Source organism: Chlamydotis macqueenii, chromosome 2, assembly GCF_036417535.1.
Source record: "Chlamydotis macqueenii isolate bChlMac1 chromosome 2, bChlMac1.mat, whole genome shotgun sequence".
NCBI classification, from domain to species: domain Eukaryota; kingdom Metazoa; phylum Chordata; class Aves; order Otidiformes; family Otididae; genus Chlamydotis; species Chlamydotis macqueenii.
Window position 1 is genome coordinate 9,718,421 of NC_141557.1, and position 22,238 is coordinate 9,740,658.

The 22,238-nt window shown below is 38.5% G+C and overlaps 1 protein-coding gene across 1 annotated transcript in view; it reads right to left on the bottom strand.

Annotated features, from left to right (window-relative positions):
• Positions 1–22,238, bottom strand: part of PTPRN2 (protein tyrosine phosphatase receptor type N2) — a 668,183-nt gene that overhangs the window by 412,258 nt on the left and 233,687 nt on the right. The window contains exons 4-6 of the mRNA XM_086741882.1: positions 21,407–21,524; positions 16,553–16,715; positions 395–869 (exon numbers count right to left, since the gene is read on the bottom strand). Of these exons, the coding sequence (XP_086598008.1) occupies positions 395–869; positions 16,553–16,715; positions 21,407–21,524 (756 nt within the window). The remainder of the gene's footprint in view (positions 1–394; positions 870–16,552; positions 16,716–21,406; positions 21,525–22,238) is intronic.

Below are 22,238 nucleotides of genomic sequence, written 5' to 3' on the forward strand. Positions count from 1 at the left end.
AATGGAACAAAACCAGGGATTTCTATATTGCCTACATATAGCGTGGGATGCATGCATAAAAACAGATTTGACAGCAAAGATATACCCATAATTATGTGTTGTTTGTAAAATGCTTTGAAAATATAACAAGTTATATAAATGCTACATCTTACCGTATGCCATATATTTCTGCATGCATATGGAAGGTAGGTTGAAGAATGTGGGCAGATGTTTGCAGGGAAAGAGTAGTTAGAGTGATGAACATTATTATTGTGAATATTATGGTAGATATAAATATGTCAATAGTAGGAGATATATCAAAATGTCTATTTTTAAAATTTTTTTTTTCTCAAAAATGCTCAGTGACCTTGAGGGAAACTTCAGAGAAGTTAAAATAAGTAAATATCAACTTTACCATCCATTACACTCAGAGGGTCCTTTGGATCATCCTGGGAAGACGACTGATGATTCAGCATCTCAGGGGTTGGCCCCAGCACTCCAGATGCAGGTCTTGGCTGGAACAGCTTCTTAATTTTAAAATCTTCTGCTTTTCCTTTGGCAAAAGTTCCATCAAAAGGACTGACTTGCGAAGAGTAGAATCTATCAGCATAAATCTGAGACCCTTTAGTCCTGCTGTGAGAGCTTTTATCATTGCCTTGAGCTGACAAGTTCTGAGTGATATATGTATGCAGGGCAGCCATCAGAGTTTTTTGGTCAAGCTCCATTTCTGGCTCCGGTGAGGACTTATCTGGCTTAGGCTGGCTGAAGGTCCTCCCACGGAGATTTTCAGTGTGCTGTTGATGGGATGTTGATGCATGGACCAAAGGAGATGCTCTTTCTTTGGGTTTCTGCATCATGTAGTACCTGAGAGGATCATTATAGATGTAGCTCTAGAGAGAGTAGAAGGTGGAAAAAATAACTGCTTTGTAATTTTTGTTATGCAGGAATCACAGTCAAAACCCTTAGCGTTTTACCAATGAGGAAAACAATAATCAGAATCTGTAACGCACAGGTAGACTGCAAACCTCAAACTGGCAAGTTTGCTTTAAAGAGGCACTATCATTTTAGTACAAATTTTGTGAATTTATTAATTATTAAAAAAAGAAGAAAGAGATTAGAGAAAAAACAATAAAATTCAAACTTGACGTTAACTATGTATGCACTATTTGTATTCAGTTGAATGAAGAAAATTTATTAAAGCCACTTTCCTTCTTTTTTACTAGATTTCTAAGAACAACCTTTTTTTTAGGGTACTTAGCAAAAACTGGCAAGTCAAAACAAAAATGTCCTTTTTAAAGAAAACTGAGAAAATGCAACAATTCTTTTGTATATATAAAATACTTTTTAAAATTTAAAAAACCAAATATTTAATGAATCTTTGATTTTTTCACTAAATTAAATCTCTAATTAACATGTCCTTTGACTGTATAAAGAAATCCACAAACAGTCAATAAACTGGTTTTGAATTGCTTGATTGTTTTTACATAAAACAACTCGGTAAATCAAACAAGAATGTATAAAATGTTTAAATAATGCTAAAAGTATGTTTTCATTCAAAAACTACTGGGGAAAAAAGTGGAAAATTTGGGCTGCCATTAGGTTTTTCTATTTTTAGTTTCAGATTTTCAAGGATGCATCAATTGGGAATCTAGCATTGCAATATTTCATTGATTTTTTTGGGGATGAAATTTAGTTTTGAGGAAAAATTAAAAACTCCTCTTAAGTACCCTAACGTTCTATCCAGCACATTGAAAAACCTCACCTCATTAATTAGTATTAAATTTACTATAATTTAATCGTAGACACTTTTTTTTTGTTATGACCACAACCTGAAGGCAGGATTTTTTGGTTTTTAGAAACCAGTTCCGCCCTCCCAAATCTTTCAAAAAGGCCTTTTCCCTCATTTCCAGATAAATACAAATTTGAACTGATATTTGCTTATATCCAGAATTATTCCAATTAGAATCCTTGTTTATAATTCCTTCAGGAAACTTTGCTGAAGAACGGGTCCTGCTTCTCAGCTGTGGTTTCTTGGTTCAACAGTCATACAAACTTACATTACAATGATGTGGGAAACTTAGGACAGGGATTATTTCAGCTCTCACCGCTATGAATTATAGTGGATCACTGCTGTCCCTGTGCACTGACAGCAGAATGGTTTAGGACATAAAGAGCTGCAAAATACATCCAGAGTGCAGAGACTGTACACCTCAGAGGAGAGTAATCAGTATAATTTGGCCAGAAAAATCATTATTTATATATTTCCTAATGGACTTTGTAAAGGCAAAATAAGTAAGGGTGACAAGCTACTCCAGAGATGAACAAAAACTTGTGGATTTTATCTAGTTCTTTATTTATGGACAATAATTTTGCTCTCATCTGAACAATTTTATTTCTTCTGATAACGGTCAGTTGATTTTATAATATATATTCACAACTCTTGCTTTCCAAGAGCGTTATCGTCCCCCTGAGAAATGATTGAAGAGTTTCAAGCCATGATTCCCTATAATGATTTGTAGATTTATGGCTTATACAACTTTATTACAGAAAAAAAAAAGGCACTTTGGCTTCTTTGGCTTGTGATCCAACAACGCAAGGTGACTTCTGCAAATGGTCTTTAACATAGCAATGTGTTTTGTTAATGCGAAGAAATTGGGCTAGAGTAAGACGGTGTCAAAGAATATAGAGCTAGAGATCAAGCAGCTTTGTGTATGAAATATTTTAATGTCCCCTGGGAACTGTATCAAACCACAGCAATGTAGCTCTGGTTCAGTGCACCAGCTGCAGGGTATGCACTGCTCTGCTCAACACCAAGAAGGAAGCCAGTTGTCAAAATACAAGCTGAACACTGTTTACATACTTAATAGCAAATCCTAGATGTGAAACACCACTAGTCGTATGCATTTACCTCCCAATTTCAACGGGTCTTTGCATAGGGTAATTAAGTCTTTAATGATTGTTCTGGTTTTGTTTAGTGAGGGGACAGCTTCTGTAAGAAGCTGCTAGAACGTTTCCCATTTTTGTCCAATGCATTTGACTGGGCCTAGGGCAGACCTGTTCTGGCCAGGGCCAAGCCAATTGGTAGCAGAATGTTCCCTGATAAGGCCTCTGCAATAATGTATTTAAGAAAGAGAAAACAGAAAAAAAAAAAAAAAAAGAGAAGATGTGCAGAAGCTGAGCAGGGGCAGAGAGGAGGAGGCGCCAGCCTTGTGGGCCTTGCAGGCCTCACGCTCTGGCCTCCCGCCAAGCGGCCGCCTGGGTCTGACTCGGCCCAGCCTGGCTGCAAGAAGTGGAGAGGACACTCACTCCCTAGAAGGAACTGCAGAGGATGACACAAAGCAGGCCCAGACACACCAAGTAGTTTGCAGAGAATTCACATACACTGCCATCTCCCTTTCCCACCCCTGTACTCCCGACCTTGCCACCTTTTTGGAGGACCTTCTGGGGACTAGGGGAGGAACAACAGGGAGCTGGGGAAGAGAGGAACATGGCAGGGGGCAGAGAACATTCCCTCTTCAGTCATGGAAAGACATTAAGTCAGTTCTGTTGGATCGCTGTTCTACATCCACCTGCCTCTTTTGCGTCTAAAGCTTTACTAATAAAACAAGTCTTAGGGGGAGTAAAACTGCTAGACACTCTCAAGCCACTTGTGAGAGATTAGGGTCAGGAGATGTAGGCTGGTTTTTTATGAGCTATTTAACAAGTCAAAGTACACCTTAACACTAACACATCTGCAATTCCCTACTCTTGCAGGTAACAAACACATCAAGAAAGACAACACAGCAAAACCACTAAGTAATTGTACACAAATTGGACATAAGTAAGTGCCAGTCCTGGGCTCAGAGCTGCACCTCTGTCAAAAACAGGCAGCCTCTCAGCAGCTTGACAGATCACACTTCGGGTAGTAAGGGACGAAATATTAAAAGTTCTAAATAAAGTACATCACCAACCGCTCAGCTGTCTCCACAGTGTGCTCAGATACCAGCCCATCTGATGTAGCTTAGTCTGACTTAATTAAGGAGATCTCACAGCTGTATGGCATGGCAATCCTGAACTTGGAGGAGAAAAAAATCCTTTTCCTCGCCCCCCCATCTAAAAAAAAACCACAGCACCAAAAATATATGTGCCAACTGAAATATGCAAGGTGAAAAGCAAGTAAAATTGCAGCACAGATAAACACAACCCTAGACTATGGGCTTGTGCTAAGTGGCATATGAAAAAAAGATAATTTTTTTACAGAAAAAGATAGGAGAAAAATATCCGTTATATGTGGTTTAGAATCCAGTGACAATTTACACCTTAAGTTATTAATAACAATTGCAGGGCATTGTGATAATCTTATTTGAAGTGTTTTTGCAATCTAACTTCCTGAAAATGGACACTGCTAGTTTAACTTACTCCAAAGTTAAATGGCATAATCCACGGTCAGTGAAAAGAATAATTTCTGAATTCTTCTGTTGGTGTCTTTGGAGAAGCTGCTAACATTATGGAGAAGTAGAGGGGAACAGGGAGAAGGAAAAATTGAAAAAGAAAATTGATTTCTAGATTGATTAAAATGGCTTTATATAAAGTACTGCCAGTAATTGGAGGAAAAAAAAAAAAGACAAACACTAAATGAAATGTGCGGAACTAAGAAAGCATACTCTAGTTACTATATAACTGGTGTATACTGAATAGGGTTAGAATACAGGTCCCTATTACTATTAGGAATATTTTGTTAATAGATAAGATACTGTTCGATTATATCACTGATACAGCATCTTTAAAAAGTACTCTGAATTGCTAAAAAACTCAGCCTAAAAAAAATCATATTTCTCCATCTGCACAAGATTTTCCTCTTCTCCACCTTTCAAATAAGCTATCTCGATAATTCACACATTATCAGAAACCCCCCCACACTAACCTTTCTGAAGATGGAATTGTTAGGGCAATGTCTTGTATGGTTTAGGTATTTAAGTAACTGACATTTTCTGCATTAAAGTTCACAAAAGAGCACATTAAATTACACCCTGCAGATGTAATGCGCAATAGTCTATGGACTACACTTTTTCTTAAAAAAAAAAAAAAAAAAAAAAAGAATTAAAAAAGGGGGCAGGATTAGACATATACAACCCAAGGCACAGATAAATGCTGTTCAACTTAACCACTAAGGGGGAGATAAATTCAAAATTTCGCCCAAGTGCAGAAAGAATGGAATTAAATTTATGACAAAATAGTTTCTTTCTTGAGGATACACTCGCTTAATCTTGATGGCATATAGAGCTAACAAAAAATCCCTTAGGAATGCATAAAGAAGAAATCGCCCTCTCTCAGTTTCATTTAGCATTTCCTGTTTGATGCATTTGCAGACATTAATTCGTATTTGCTACCACCTGAATTTGCTTGGACCATGATTCCACCTACAATACTTACTTCACTGTGCCTATTTGAGATAGCAGCAGTATGCTCTCTAAAACTGGAAAAGTAAAACACAACAAACACTGGAACCAGGCTCTCCCTCACCAATGGTGGGATAAAATAAGTTTCCAAAGGCTACCAAAAATTACATTATCTCATACTTTAACTCACTGTGTGGAGTGAAAGAAGTTTAGCTTTTTGTACCAGAAGCAGTCTAGATAGTTTGCGAACCACACACACTTGCCTTGTGAAAACACGGGAAAACCATGTACTCATGCAAACCCCTCATTGAAACAGGAGCACAAGTGGCACTGCCTGATTGCTGGGTCTGAGTGCGGGAGGTGAATCTGTACACCTCAGTCTACCTTTACTTTGAGAGAAATCCAACCAGCAATGAACCCTGAGGACCAAACTGGTGTCATGGAATGGATTAGAGTGCAAAAGTGCCTGGGATGGAGTTGAGTGAGCAGTACAGCTGTGTCCTTACAGCTGCCTACACTAATACTTACAGCCCTACACTAACAAAGTCTTTCAGCCAGCACGTAGCTGTTTCCATACAGTGCTGCACTGTCAGGAGGGTATCTTAGCGGGCTTCCAGCTACCTTCGAGCTAGCTGAAAGGCGAGATCTCCACTTTACAAGCTTCTGTATGCTTGTTGTGGTTTTGCTTAGTAGGGGGGGCCTAAGGTGGTAGCTTCTGTAGGAAACTGCTAGAAGTTGCTCTCCTTTGTTCAGGGGACTTGGCCAGGCCTAGGGCGGACCCACTGCTGGCCAAGGCCGAGCCGATTGGTAGCAGAATGTCTCGTGATGACGCCTCTGCGATAACGTATTTAAGAATGGGAAAACAGAAAAAAAAAGAGAAGAGAAGATGTGAAGAAGCTGAGCGGGGGCAGAGGCACAGAGAGGGAGGCGCAGGCCTCATGGGCCTTGCAGGCCTCACCCTCTGGCCTCTCGCCAGGCAGCCGACTGGGCCCGACTCGGTCCAGCCCGGCTGCAAGAAGTGGAGAGGAGATGAGAAGTGAATGAGATGTAAAAAAGATCCTGAGAGACATCTACCAGCCTGTTGTGAGGAACGGCTGCAGACACCAAGGTCAGTTCAGAAGGAGGGGGAGGAGTAATGCGGCTCCTGGCCAAGATTCCCCTGCAGCCCGTGGTGACGACCATGGTGGAGCAGGTTGTCCCCCTGCAGCCCATGGAGGTCCACGGAGGGGCAGAGATCCACCTGCAGCCCGTGAAGGACCCCGCACCGGGGGAGGTGGATGCCTGAAGGCAGCTGTGGCCCGTGGAGGGCCCGCTGGGACAGCTGTTCTGGAGAGACTGCACCCGTGGAAGAGATGACCCACGCCGGAGCAGTTCCACAAAGGACTGTGGCCCGTGGGAGGGACCCCACGATGGAGCAGGGGAGGAATGTGAGGAGTTCTTCCCCCGACCATGAAGCAGCGGCGTAAAACAACATATGATGAACTGACTGCAACCCCCATTCCCTCTTTCCCCCTGTGCCGCTCGGGGAGGGAAGGTAGTAGAGATAATGTTAAGCTTGGGAAGAGGGAGGGGTGGATGGAGGTTATCTTGTTCTCTGTCTCATTATCCTGCTGTTTGTAGTAATAAATGAATAGTTTTCCCCAAGTCGAGTCTGTTTTGCCCGTGACGGTAACTTTAAGGATTTCTCCCTGTCCTTATCTCAAACCTCGAGTCGTTTTTCCTTATATTTTCTCCCCCTGTTCTCTCGGAAGGTGGGGGGAGTGAGAGAGAGACTGCGTAGTCTGGTCCGATCGGGGCTGAACTACGACAATGCTGTAGACATGATGTTACACACTCTGCACCAAATTCAGTGTTAGGTTTGTCTGAAAATAATAGGCAAAAGCCAATGAAAAAATTCAATTTTCTGAGTAATAGTGGAGCAAAAGCCTCTTCAGCCAACTGGCAATGACCTTCTCAGTTACTATAGATAATAATATATAGCATGCAAGAAAGCACTACATAAAAGACCAAGAACTTAGAAGATTAATTTAGAATCCAGAAACTGGTAAAGAAGCCAAACCAGTGACTCCTGTAGCAATGGGATAGCATCAGGCCATTGTCCTTTAACAGATACATGGGCTTAAGAAACAGGCACCATTACAGTCATCTCATCTAACCTGCTATTTCCCTAATAATTTTCTGTAACTATCTCCTATTTTCTTTCTGAGAATTACAATGGCTTTGAAAGCATTTAAGAACTACATCAGAGAAATAAAGATGGCAAAGATTGTTAATTAACACCCTGTAGTTTGAAGTGTCAAAAGCTTGATCAAGCAAAAGGGGTCCTCAGAGTCTCCTTTGATCAAAACTAGTGATGACTTTGCTTCCTAATTCTGCTTGTGAAACTGCAGCGTAACAGGATTGTCTGGGGTCTGACTGTACGCCATTCAATAATCTACAGTACTGTAATTTCAGTTGACAGAGATTTGATTGTGAGCAGTATATTCTACCAATCTTAAACAAAACAAGCCTGTAAAACAAAAGAAAAAAGAGAGAGGATAAATACATTGGTTTCCTTCATGTATAAGAAATTCACTTTTCAGTCTCAAATGTTCCCAGCCATTCTTGGTCTCCTGTGGGATGCTCTTAGCCGCATGCCTACCCTTCAACCTTCTCGAAGAGATGTTCCTTCATGAATAATTTTTATCACTAGTTGCTATTTCTTATACTGCTGAGGAATTTGCTAGCTTTAGTCTTCGTAACTAGCTGCTGGTTGTTCTCTCTGTTTCTGACAAATCTCCATCTTATAGGTTAAAACAAAGTATGTAAAGCATTTCCTTTGGTGTAGAAGGAGTGCCGGGTTGCCTTTCCTTGGCATTCATCCTTAGCTCATCATAAAAAGAAATGTTAGTTTTACACGTTGGGTTACATGATAACCTGGCTTGTCTTCACACACAAAGGAGCAGAGAAAAATGACACATGGATGAACCCAAATAACCGGATCAGTGCCAAGGGGCCCCTGCCCTGGCTCCTCATCACCACATCACAGTGAGCCACCAGCCGTGATGTCCAGGAGTGCCACCTACCAGATGGGTCAATAGGAGAAGCTTTATGCATCACTCTGCAGACTGAAGAGGCTACTGCCTACAGGGGTGTGGGACTCCTTATGGGATGCCAAGAAGAGCATCTTGTCATTTTACAAGGCATTTTATGGGATGTTTAAAGAAAGGACCAGAGAGGGAGGGATCAAGGTGGATTGGGTAGTAGCTGTGGTAAACAGCTGGGTGAGAAACTCTCTATTCTGTGTGCATGTGGGCGTGTATGGTGGTCCAAGTGCCAACAACTGGAGTCAGACCATTAGTCCTGTGGTGCCTGTCGGCAGTACCGGCTCCACCTGGCTGCCCGCTGGATGTGAGGATATGGAGCTGAGGCAGCTTCACCATGGTCAGGCTACCATGTTCAGCAGTTCCCTGACATTACTAATAGGAACCAAAAAGTGACATTCAACCCCCAGTGAATGGTAGAAATTGTGCAGCTTGGCCATCAGTGCTGACAGATACACCCGGGTTTACCTGCACCCCTTATCCCAAAACAGTTTGCTCATATGTCAATCAGTTTGTTACTTAAGGTTTCAGTGAATGATGTTTAAACACATTTTCTGTAGGCATATGCTGGTATATTGAGCTAACTCATTATCTAAAGATGACTTACATAGAAACATGAAAATCTCAATCTGCCAAAAGTTGAGCATTAACACCAATTCAATATATTTTTAACTCTAACATATGAATCTAGAGACTACTTTTACCCAAAGAAATGCAAGTGGATAGAGATCTGCAGGATCCATGTCTATTGCTTTACAACCCCACAGAAAGTAATCAACTTTTTGCTAGACAACTGCTTGAGGGAAGGTGGTTTTTTTCCCTTGATAAAAAAAAATTGGTTTTTGCACTACCCTGAAATATATACACCAGCACACTCACATAGAGGTTAGATAAAATAAGTTTACATTTTTGTGAACTCTACCCTCCCATTTTATAAGTATGATCTAAAAATAAATATAGAATACATTTTAAATTTGTACCAGCTCTACCATCTTCTGTTTACTGAGCCCACGGTACTGAAGTTCAATGAATAAATACTTGCAAAACAAATAGCAAGCTTGCAGGAGAAATGACAGAAACAAAAAGTCCAAACGCACGGTATTTGGCAAAAATAGTTGATTTTGAAGGAATGGGGAGGGATCTGAAAAAGAAGCAACCCTCAGCAAGTTCGCCGACAACACCAAGTTGTGTGGTGCCGTCGACACGCTGGAAGGGAGGGATGCCATCCAGAAGGACCTTGACAGGCTGGAGAGGTGGGCCCGTGCCAACCTCATGAAGTTCAACCAGGCCAAGTGCAAGGTCCTGCACCTGGGTCATGGCAATCCCAGGCACAAATACAGGCTGGGCGGGGAATGGATTGAGAGCAGCCCTGAGGAGAAGGACTTGGGAGTGCTGGTGGATGAGAAGCTTAACATGAGCAGGCAATGCGCCCTTGCGGCCCAGAAGGCCAACCGCATCCTGGGCTGCATCAAGAGGAGCATGGCCAGCAGGTCGAGGGAGGTGATTCTTCCCCTCTACTCTGCCCTGGTGAGACCCCACCTGGAGTACTGTGTCCAGTTCTGGAGCCCCCAACATAAGAAGGACATGGACCAGTTGGAGAAGGTCCAGAGGAGGGCCACAAAGATGATAAGAGGGCTGGAGCACCTCTCTTATGAGGACAGGCTGAGAGAGTTGGGGCTGTTCAGCCTGGAGAAGAGGAGGCTCCGGGGAGACCTGATAGTGGTCTTCCAGTACCTCAAGGGGGCTACAAGAAAGAGGGGGGTAGATTTAGATTAAAAATTAGGAAAAATTTTTTTACGATGCGAGTTATAGAACACTGGAACAGGTTGCCCAGAAAGGTGGTGGAGGCCCCATCACTGGAAACATTCAAGGCCAGGCTGGATGAGGCTCTGAGCAACCTGATCTAGTCAGGGATGTCCCTGCTCCTTGCAGGGGGGTTGGACTAGATGACCTTTGAAGGTCCCTTCCAACCCTAACCATTCTATGATTCTATGATTCTATTGTCCTGGTCAGTATTTGAGATTTCAAAACTATCGACCTATGTTTCATCTGGAAATTATGAGAAATTAACAAATTAGCCTTTTAAATAAAACTCGAGGCCTGTCACACTTCATTTATAAAATCATTCTACAACACTTATATCTTCAAATCTACAAATAATTATTTTTTCACATGATAGCTGTATGACAAGGGAAATTATGATTTCTATGTTAGACGTGGAAATTATGTCACCACATAAACTGATAGGTTGTAGGTAAAGGTAGGTGTTAGGTCTAAAACTTGAAGAGTATGATAGTGGCACTAGAACGTCACTTGCCTAATTATTAAGCTCAAAAATTAAATCATCAATCACATTAGATCACCAGGCTCTGTATTTATACCACAAACAACCTGACTGTAATTTTATTAGGCTTTGTAGCCATGATTCTGTTAGATCTTCAAATGTATAAGTACCAGTTCTCCAAGACAGAATTGCTATCTGCAGCAGATTCATGCAGGATGGCCAATAAGATAGAATTTACCACGTCTTATTTTATATATTTAAATTAGAATGAATGGATCACAACTTGGAAATGCTTTTTTTTCTCTCCAGTGATCATAAAATTATTTTAGGCTGACTTGCATCAATACAAACATCTGTATTTGGTCAAATGTTTTCTGCTTCAGTGCTTATGGGGTTTTAGTTTTTGTTGGGTTTGGGGGTTTCTTTTTTTCCTCTCAGGGGAGGAACCCTTTTTTTTTTTTTTTAAGAGGATTTTAATTTTTCTATTTTACTGAAAAGAGCCATGGAGGGGAGAATGATCCAAAAGATGAAATACTTATCTGCGATTTGAGGTTTAACTTTTAGTCTACACTCTACTAAAAAACTTATTGCACAACCTCAGAAAAGCTATCTAATCTGTCTGTGAAATAGGGGTATTAGTTCTTCCCTATTTTGTAACAGCAATAGGTAACTAAGTACATCAACACCTGTGAGATGTTCAGGTATTACTGTAATGGCTGTTGTAGATATATGCCAAGAGACATATATCTGCCAAGAGCCAATTCTGTAGCTTCAGAGAGACACTCCTTTATCAATTATTCCTGATATTTTTATGAAAGTGTTTATGCACACGATGAATTACTTTTTTCTTACTTATACATAATCCCAGATATATTAAGTGTTAAATTTTACATTTACATAAGCAGAGTTTAAATGTATACATTGCCAAAAGGTTTTGACTTTTCAGCAGTTAGACATCAAATCAATTTCTGATGATCTTCATTCAGTACTGTATTTTAATTAGTGTTAGATAAATAAGGGTCTCGCTTTTTGAATTAAAGCTCCAGATTAAAATGAGCAATGACTGCGTAATTTCTTACTAGTTAATCACAGCGATTATTATTTGCAGATAAGTTCAGAGTACATCTTTGAGCACTTGTGCACTCAGATTTTCTAAAATAAGTAATAATCCTTTTTAATAATTATCACACATCCTAGTTCTTTCAGGAGATTAATTGCAAAGGACCAAACAATTGATTTTCAACCCAGCAAAGCTATGAGTACTCTTCTCTGAACAGGAAAGGGGAAAACAGGAGGAAGTTTCCTTCTTGTACCGAGGACTAAAATATAAGTGTGTCTAACCTTCGAACTCTTCTAGATTTCAGAAAACTGACTCTACCACAACAGTTTTTATTTGCACCTTCTCCCCTTTCTGCATCATTGTACTGCTGATCCAACAACCAGCCATGCCTCTGTGTCACCAACCAGTCACTTTATCTGTTTCTTTTTCCCTTCTTGATTCTGCAAAGAATTTTAACTTTATTATCAACTTCTTTGCTGTAAAGATTCTGGGTTTTTCAACACTCTTTGTTTTAAAAATTTATGAGAATACCTGACTTGGAGATTTCTGCAATCACAATATTTATACATAAAGTCTACCTTGAAAATTATGGAAGTAATTAAAAACCAAAGAAATAGAAACAGTAGAAAATGGATGAAGCTCCCTGATGACACTCATATATTTTTCCCTTCCTCCCTACACTATGTGCTAGCGCCTGAATGGCACACCAGCTTGAGGAAGACCTAGCAGCAGGTAGGACCCATGTCTGAAGACCAGAGAGGCCAAGTGAGAGGGAGGGAATAAGAGCAATTACATGCATTTTCTAGCCCTAAAGACCTAAACCATAAACCAGGGCCCTCTGCAACAAGAAATGTAGCACTAGCGTAGGTGTAGCAGTCAAATTCCTTATTCCTACAGCCTAGAAGGTTTCCAAGAGGAGCCCATGGAACGTCCAGCCCCAGAGCAGAGCAGTGCACTTATGCCAGTTTAAGGCATTGAAAAAATTCACAAGTCAGGCTACTGGAAGGCATAAGAATAGATAAAAATGATAGCTAGTTCAAGGAATAAACAAGCAGTTTCAGCTGAGTTATTTTAATTTTCTTTCTGACTTTGAGACTTTTAAGTACATTGTATCACATTTCAAATCTTTTTCTATGATGACTTAAAATTATTCCCACTCAGATGAAAGCAGTATAATTGAAATCTCCTGTAACTATTCAACTGCAGGCATTTGGACTTTTAAAAAAACCTGTCATGTAAGATCACTCCTCACTGCCTTAGCTAACGGCTGGTGAAAAGTAGACAACAGGAGTATTTGTTTCCATACTTATAATTTTGCTGACTCTTTTTGCTTTGTTGTAATGGTTGCCCTGGACATAGCTATTTTTTGGTTTTCCACCTCCTTTGGTTAAGATTTCCTCAGGGCTTCCCACATGCCCCACACAGAGCTTACCAGCGGGGCTGCCATCAACAGCAAAGCAAGCAAGCTCTCCTTACAGCTGACTAGCTTTCACAATACCAGCTACATGCTGTCCCTTCAAACTCCACAAAACTCTGCTTCTCAGTTTCTGTAGGAATGTCAACAGTGTAGTGTTTTTGTCAGGGTTTTGGTTTGGGGTTTTTTCCTATGAGAGAGGTTTGCTCTAACTGGAGGGGAGAAGAGCAGGGGAATTCACACATGATTTGAAGCCTCTGCATTTCATCCCTCAGTAGATAAGATAAACCAAGCTTTCTCATTATATGTATGTGCCTAGCTATATGATATTTTCCATACCAAGTCCAGGTTTGGTAGAAAAGAATCACAGCTACTGATAATGTGGCATTTTGTGGCTGGTAAAACCCTCAATAAGCCCAGGTGGGAGAAAAAAAAACCTAAAACCAAAGGCCCACTAGCTAAAGCTTAAGTAACAAATGCCACCAAGTGCCCATTTTCTGAACAACTCTTTTTAGCTGAACGAAAGTGAAATGTTCTTTACAACTGTAATCCTCAGGAAACAGACCCGTCAAATCTTCTGATTTACTGCTATTTATCCACTGGCAGAGTCATTATCAACCGGCTAGATTATAGCCTGCCGTAGATACTGTCTAAATACTGAGAAAAAAATCAAAGTTTGTGATGAACTTCAAGTGCTTCAAAAATCGCTCAGAGAAGCTCTTGCAATAAATGGTAGACATCATAGGAATTTTGGTCTAGCACATGATTTAGGTTTAAAAGTGTTATTTCTGTCACTGTTGTATCAAGCTTCAAGCTGACAGTTGTTTGAACAACAGAAATAGGAAAAGAGTCACCAATTTTAGGTTTTGCTGTGTCTTATTTTACGACTTTATGCATAACTGTATGCCTGCTCTCTATTTGCTAATGCTGAAGCTCTGCAGTTTTATTTTGCTAACACATGTGGAAGACAGTAGGAAAACTAAAGACCAAAAGTTTGTAAAACAGTTAGATAAAAAATATTTAAGTTAAGATTCTAAATAACACTTCTGGAGTATAACAAATATTTTAAATTCTCTTTGTCTTTTTTCTTCCTTTCTTTTACTCTTGACCAGAGTCCTCTGATGTCAGTTTTGGAACAAATCAGAATTCACTCAGGAAGTTTGCCTAGAAGCACTAAATTTCTGTAAGATCCAGCTATACTTTATAGCAGGTAAGGTATCAAAGCACCCAGAGTAGTGTTACATCTCCTACTCCCCGACAGCAAGAATGAAGTGACAGAGGTAAATACATACTTGAAAGAAAAGTATTTTTAAGAAGGGCAAAGGCTCAAAAGCTGCAATTCTAAGTTTAAGTAGGGTAAAGTACCTCTGTCTTACACATATTTTTAATCAGAAAAGTGCAAGAAAGTTAAAAAGATAAGATCTTGCTGCTATTATGACTGATAATTTGTCCATATATGCAATAAAAAAATAAGATACCAAGATTTTGTTGATGCATGTGTTCAAAGTGCATAAGATAACCATTTTCTATTTCAAGTGGTATGACCACACCAAATGCAGATCCTGCAGTTACATTCCTTATACTCTTTTCAAATAATTAAATCTTACTTTATTTTTCTGCTTCCTGGTATAGCAAAACTCCTGGTTTCTCTTTCGTTTATATGTGACTCCACTAATGACCCAATGAATCAAGGTACAAACACAGTGTCCCTCTTCTTTCTATTTAAAGAACAGCGGTTGCATTTGATTTGCAGAGGACAGGGAAACATCTGCAGAATAATTTAAAATTCATTACTGAGTACTAATTTTATGACAAATTTCCTATTTATTTAAAATTATAGTTTGTTATTTTAAAAAGCTCCTTAGTAAACAGAAGGTACAGTTTGCTCCTATACATGCTTCATTTCCAGATTTTCTTCTCTATCCCACTCCCCCAGGCTTCAGATTACCCATCTCCATGACAACACTCGATAAGGTTGGTGGGTGGTGTTATCACAGCAGGCTTCCCCACAGAAGGTCTCAGCCATATGGATTATTTATGAACTTGCGTGACAGCACCAGACCCACTGAAATACTTCTTGAGCAAGTTTTCTTGTCTCTGAAAGCCAGTGATTCAAAGCAGGGCATCCTCACTGCAGTCGGCGCCCATGAGTAAAGAGTGGAGGAAAAGTACCATGAAGGTGGTCACTCATCCATCCCTAAAGCTATCTTGCTCAAGTTTCTCTTACCCCAGGTGAACACCTAATGACATACGCCATAAATAATTTGTTATATATGCCAGCCAGTGAAACTGGAAACTTGTGACTTCCGACAAGAATAGCAACATTTCAGTTATACCATGACTAAATAGTTGATGTAACTGATGTTGTTAGGAGTTGCTGTTGCAGATACACTGCAGTAGTTCTGTCTCTGAGTTAGTTCCAGCAAAAAAACCTAGCAGTTAGACAGTATATTTTCTTCACCTGAATTTTTTTCCTAAAACTTCAGTATATCTTTCAGCTGCTGTTGTTGTATTTACACTGTGTTAATGCAAATAGCACATACCAATTTTTGGAAAGGATCCCTGTAATAACAGCCTCTTTCTTTAAAATAATAGATTGCTTTGGAAAAGCACCTTTTTTGAGCAAAAGATGTAGGGCTATAAGAGCCTGTCATATGCAACATCTTCATCCAATCCTTTTTATAAATTTATCAAGCTCCTTCTTAGAATGACACAGATATTCTCTAGGAAAGAATGTTTTAGTTCTCAAGTAGGCATTTATGTTTTGGTTTTTTTAACATAGCCAATACTCAGGATTTAATGGATATGATTAATCCACCTAGCTATATGTATATTTATAATGTATACATATGAATCTTAATTGGTCGCAATAGGTTTCCTTTATGATCAATAAGAAGTAGGAAATGTTGAGACACAATTAATCAGATCCACTATCAAAATTTGCTCAAATATCATATTAATTGTACTTTAAGCACCATAAACACCAGCAAGAATTCACAGGGTAGTTCAATCAGCTTTCTGGAGAGGAGCAGTTCAGAGGCTGTAAGAAGTGTTTTGGATCAACTAGTGAAGATGTGATCACCTTTATCACGTTCCACCTTCTCTCTCACATGCAATCTGTCCCTAATTAAGGTAAAATGCTCCAGATTAGCAGAGCTCTGTCATCTATAATGCTGAAGCTGTCTCAACTCATTTGGAGAGAACTTGGTTAGTGCAGTTATGATAATCAACTGGAGAAGGCAGTAAGAAAGAATGTCTGGTCTCAGGACAGAAGGGAAAATTGAAAAATAAGGAGAATTCAGCAAAGAAGGAAGCCAAAATCACAGAATGTAGGAAACATATTAAAAATACTACCTTGACAGAAGCTTTGTCATTCGTCTTCCTTGGATACAAATTTGTAGCTGCAGACTGGGAGAGAATACCAAGAAATTTAAGATATTGCTGAAGAGACTTAGCCAAGTTCACATCATTTTCCAGATCGTAATCTCTTTCATTATCTGAATTCTGTCCCAAAGTCCTGCACAGCAAAAGCAAGGAAAACAAAGTTACCAGCCTGTACAATGTACCAAGTGCCTAACTAAAAAGGCACTGTTTTATACTGCAGACCACTGAAGTTTGTTCCATACTTAACAAAAGAGTCACGCAAAAACTTAGCAACCACAGAAGTACAGAAAATTCAATGTTTCAGCAAAAGCAGCCAAAAATTCTTGCACTATTAACAATTTATTGTATGAATCAAAGTTAATAATCCAACAGTAAATCAAATAAAATGCCTACATCAAGGCAAAGCCGTATTCAGAAAAAAAAAGAAAATGCTTGCAAAAAGAAAATATGCATGATTAAATTGCACCCCAAAGAAATATGAGATGGTTCTAAGATTTTAAAAAATTGCTGGATGATGATGAGATTCGACATCAATTTGGCCCTGCACCAATTTACAGAATGCAGTGAGATTACTGGATATGCAGAAATAACTGAACAAGTCATCTCCAGCAAAAGGCTTAAAAAGGGAATAACCAGATGGAAAAAGTATCTCTTCTGATCATCTCATGTGCCTGAGATTCACAGAATAATGTTTTCTGACTGTTTTGGACAGATGTTGGTGATGTTTGCAAAGAAAAGATAAACATGTGATTAAACAATAGAAGTGCAGAGGTGTTTATATGGGACTCAGACTGCTGTGTGCAATGAATCTGAATTATTACCAGCTCTCCTCATCTCTCTCAACAATATGTCAACGATGAGGATAATTTAAATGTCAGCACCCGTAACTATTTCACTCCTTGTGTACGAAAGTAGGGAAAGGGTTCCCAGTCTGCTTCCTTCAGAGTGGCACATTGTTTTGAGGGAAATCACCTTTTTGGTGTCACCATTTCCTACCCATATGCCCACACACTTCTGCAGTGAAGAACAATTCCAGGTGGAAGAGCTTTCCAGCCCAAGGACTTGAGGCTTTGTTTCACTTTCAACATCTCCGCATCACTGTGCTTCTTTGGGGGCACAGTTTGAGAGAGTACCATTATCTCATTTTCCAAATCTTGAGTTTAATTACTTTATGCACAAAGTAACTGACTTCCTTCCATGCTCATAGTTGTATCAAATGTGTGTCCTGAATAATTTAATGCCAATAAATGTAATTAATAATCTAATTTGCTGTAGTGGCATTGCAACCAATAGTGCTCACAGGGTTGCTCACTTTGAGGTACCAGAAAAGCCCTCAACCCCTCCCCAGTGTAAAACAACCAGCTACACAAACTCTAGGAAAACATAAGTTTACTACACAAAGCACTGTAGCAATCTTGATATAATTCATCAAAAGTCTTGCTTCCTCCTCATGCTGTTCATATTTTTCCCTTATTCCAGAGTTTTAAATTCTGCCTTATGATGGAGGGTGGACGTGCAGGTAACACTATCGACCTCGTTTCAACTTAAATCCAGACTGAAACTGTTTTGCAGTTTTAGAAAGAGCTGGGCAGTATGCTTTCTGCTTCAATAGAGAAGAACTAATCCAAAGAGGCTCTCATCATAGAAGGTATCCCACTTTCAAACACTCATCTTTCATTCATCAATTAATTCCAACACCTATCTTTTTTCTTCGCTAACTTTGAAAAGAAAGGGAAAATGGAAATACCAGACCAAATTCTGCCCTGAGGATTTCCACTGGAGCTAATGGGAACTGAATGCACAGATAAAAGACAGTATTTAGGTTAGCTTTTCAAGCCATTATTTACAGTATATAATCACTCACACTGGTAGTAGAAGCAAAATCTGGGGTCTAAGATTTCTCATTTTTCTTTTGGAGACAGTTATTGCACTCAAATTCTACATTAGATGTAATATTTTATGATATAAACTTTTGAATAATTAAAATGTAAAAGTCTAACAAAGCATTACATTTCATTTGATGAGAACTTTAATAAAATTCTATTAATAAATCTGAAAGATTTTTTAATTTTTTTTTTTAATTCACCAGTATATCGTTATTGTTCACCTTGTTAACACAGAAAGTAAAATGCATTAAATGAGCTATTATTGCAACTGAATAAAAATATTTCTTTCAAATTTGTCAAAGTGATATTGGAAAATGGATGAAAGACAAATATATAAAAGCACCTGGTGAGTAGGAGAAATGACTGTCAGCTGAGTTCTTGTTGTGCACTTATTTGGAAATATTTTCTGTTTTAATTTGTTCTGAAAAAGGACTTTGCATACAATGAACTTCAGAGTACAAAGACAATAACATATATAATTATTTATCCACAGAAATAATTCTATATTTCCTACAAAAAAAACCCAGTGCTTTAAAAGCTTTTGTGTGGAAATATCTAAATCACTGCACCCCATATATGCTTTTCTAGAATGTTCTCAGTTAATAGATCGCACTTCTTAGAATAAAGTTTCTCCCTTTTAAATGCTGTGAGAATCTTATTACTGACTTAATGATGGTTTTGTTATAGAAATAATGCTGTACCCCATTTCATACACTGAAGTTTGCTGGAAACATTTGTGGTTTTGCCTAATTGCACCGATGAACACAACTGACATTTATTCCCTGTGTGCAGGATTTTTTTTCCTTTATCTTGGATCCTCTTTCAAAAGTGAGAGTTTTCTGAAATTTAATAAGGGCCCAGGAAATACCACGTACACTCCAGTTAGCCACTAAAGAAAGAACTTTCATCTTGAAATCAAGCTCCTGGTTTCAGCATTTTTTTAAGATGAAATCCATGTCTTTTGTTCCATCAGATTTCATACGCACTAATTTAGCCTAAGTCAATTTACCTTTCAAGTGTCTGAGTCTATTTTCTTGCTCTCACTAGCACTGTGGGGATTAATGACTCATTAGTATGACTTCATATTGTCTTATTACACGTTACCCTTAAAAAAGGTCTTTCTGCCGTAATGTTTCTTTGATAATTAGATACATACACTAAGTTGCTTTTTTAATCATTTAATATTATCTGATACGATTTTAGCAAGCACATTTAGCACACTATGCATATAGCAAACTTTATCAGAACCTACAAGACGCCAGAGGAAAAAGTTCCTACTGTTCTCTGACCTACAGAAAGTATTGCAAATGGACAACCAGAAAAATCAATTAATGCTTTAAACTGTTGGCACATAAGATAATGCTTTCAGAAGCACAGCTTGGTAACTTCAGAAAATCTATCCACAACAGGAACTGCTATAAGTGGAACACATTTGAAATTCTGATGTTCCTAAAGTGTCAATATACAAAATGGGTTATTTTTTTTAAATGCATAGTTCTAGTTAAAATTCAAAACAGTTCAAACCTGATCACAACAGGAACTCCTAAAAGTGATCATCTGTTCTCAGTCTAAAAACTAAATTATTTTTTATATCTTCTTATACATTTTATTTTTGTATGACTATGAATCTGGAACACTGCAGAATATAGTCTTGACTTGTGGAAATCTGCCCTATTTTATCTTACCCTCATGAATAAGAATTTTAGATACATTCTTTCTAAAAAAAATAATCCCCCAGAGGATATTCAAAATAATTTCTGATACCATGTAAAGAGAGTAATCCATACAGTAATGGCATTTTGTGTATCTAAGCAGTGAAAACACGTTTATGGATTCAACCACATGTTGTTATCACCTTTGTGATAATCTATAGATCAGTATCGTCTTTAGAAGTTAAGTTTCTACCTTACTGCACTCCTGAAATGTATGGTGCTGTGATTGTGAGGAATGCTTTTGAACCAGCAAATATCAGAAATACAAGGTCAAGTTCTATGAATTAAAAGAATTAAATCAAAACAAACTGAGGCCAGCAGAAAGCACTTTCTTTCAATTTCACTAATTTTGAGATTGCATTTCTTAAAATCATGTAGGAGAAAGCAAAATTTACCAATTTTAATGTTCCTAAAATTTCTTTCTAATATTTGTGTGTGATTGGGTTGCACTTAAAAGCCTATAGGACAGAAAAGACCACATAAAAGACTGTATTTATATGAGTATCTGTATATGAAGACAATATAATTTCGGGTCCTACCTCCATACGACTCTACAGAATTACAGATATTGTATCTCTTACCACCAATATCCACTAAGTCACTCCTCAATATCTCTCAAGCCATGAGGAAAATGGCTTCTATAGTGCAAAGAATAGATATAAATGTCCCAACATTATTTTCTGCCATAGGAACTTGCATGAACCTCTCCTTCCTGGACAAATTTTGCAACTAAAGCTAGGAATCTATGGACTTTGAATCAATTACAGTTTGGTTTTGGAAGAATATGAGTTTGAAAATATAATTATTTGCTCAGAATGTCATTCATTACTTCTTTTCCTTTCTTTTTGTTGGCTTATTCCAGAATGAAATGTCTCCTGTGGGTCCGCCTTTTTTAAGCCAGTCATATGTAGAGCTGGCTGAACTGAGACTGGACACGGCATAAACTGGATAAAAGACCTGATGTTTTGAATTCTGATACCTAAATTAACAATAGGAGGTATATTTTCTTAACTTGATAATAATCAGAACAGGATTGAGGGTTTTCATTCATTCTGTCTGCTGGTTTCCTACTGGTGTTTTCAGTGTTGCTGTACAACGGGTTTCCCTTTATTGAATAGACAGTGGTTTTAGTGATGTGTTCAATTCAACTTCAGTGACAATCTATTTCTCAGCATTTGCAAACCCTCCCAAAAACCTACCAGGCAAAACCATCACTGAAGACTTACCCTCCTGTGTCGGATCCTTCAGATGGAAATATGTCAGGGCGTCTTTTCTGGATTTTGTGAATGGCTGAGAGTTCCTGACCAATAACATGCTGTGTATAATCATCTCGCCAGGTAAAACCTGATAAACAAACAAACAAACAAAAAAAAAAAAACAAACCAAAGAAACAAACAAAAAGAGAAGCAAAACTACTATTTAATAACTTGAAAGTTTGACAAAAATGTATCCTATATAAACAATATTAAAAAAAAAAGAAGCTTTGTTCAATTGGAAACCAAGAGTGAACTGCAGATTCTTCTGTTCTGTATGAAATTTTGTTAATCAAACTCTCCTTACAATGGAAGGAAGACAGTAGATGATGTGATGAGATTTTGAAAGACTTTCATTTCAGCAGAATTTTAGTTACAAACTGGCTTTACTAGATATAAAAGGGTTACTCTAAACAGATACAGAAGAGTTATCTCACTAGCTCGTATCTATTGAAAGGTTCCCTTCACTTCTTCCCCATTCACAGCAGACTGTCCCTTCTCTGTTTTCTCCATGAAACTACACTTTTAGAACATTAAGAAGCTAGCACCACAGTAGAAACAAGTGTTTTGATTTTTAGTATAACACATGTGGAGGTCAATTTATGTTATCTTTATGCTTAAATGTTGTGACAAAGAACTTTACAACAAGGGGGAAGTGCAACTACGAAGGCAAATTCCAGTGATAACTCATTAATTACATGCACTGCCAATCTCATGGTAATTATACTTGAAATAATGATATAACTCCAAATATAATTGTCACTCAATTTGTAGATTTTAGATGTTACGGTAACACTTTAGTTCA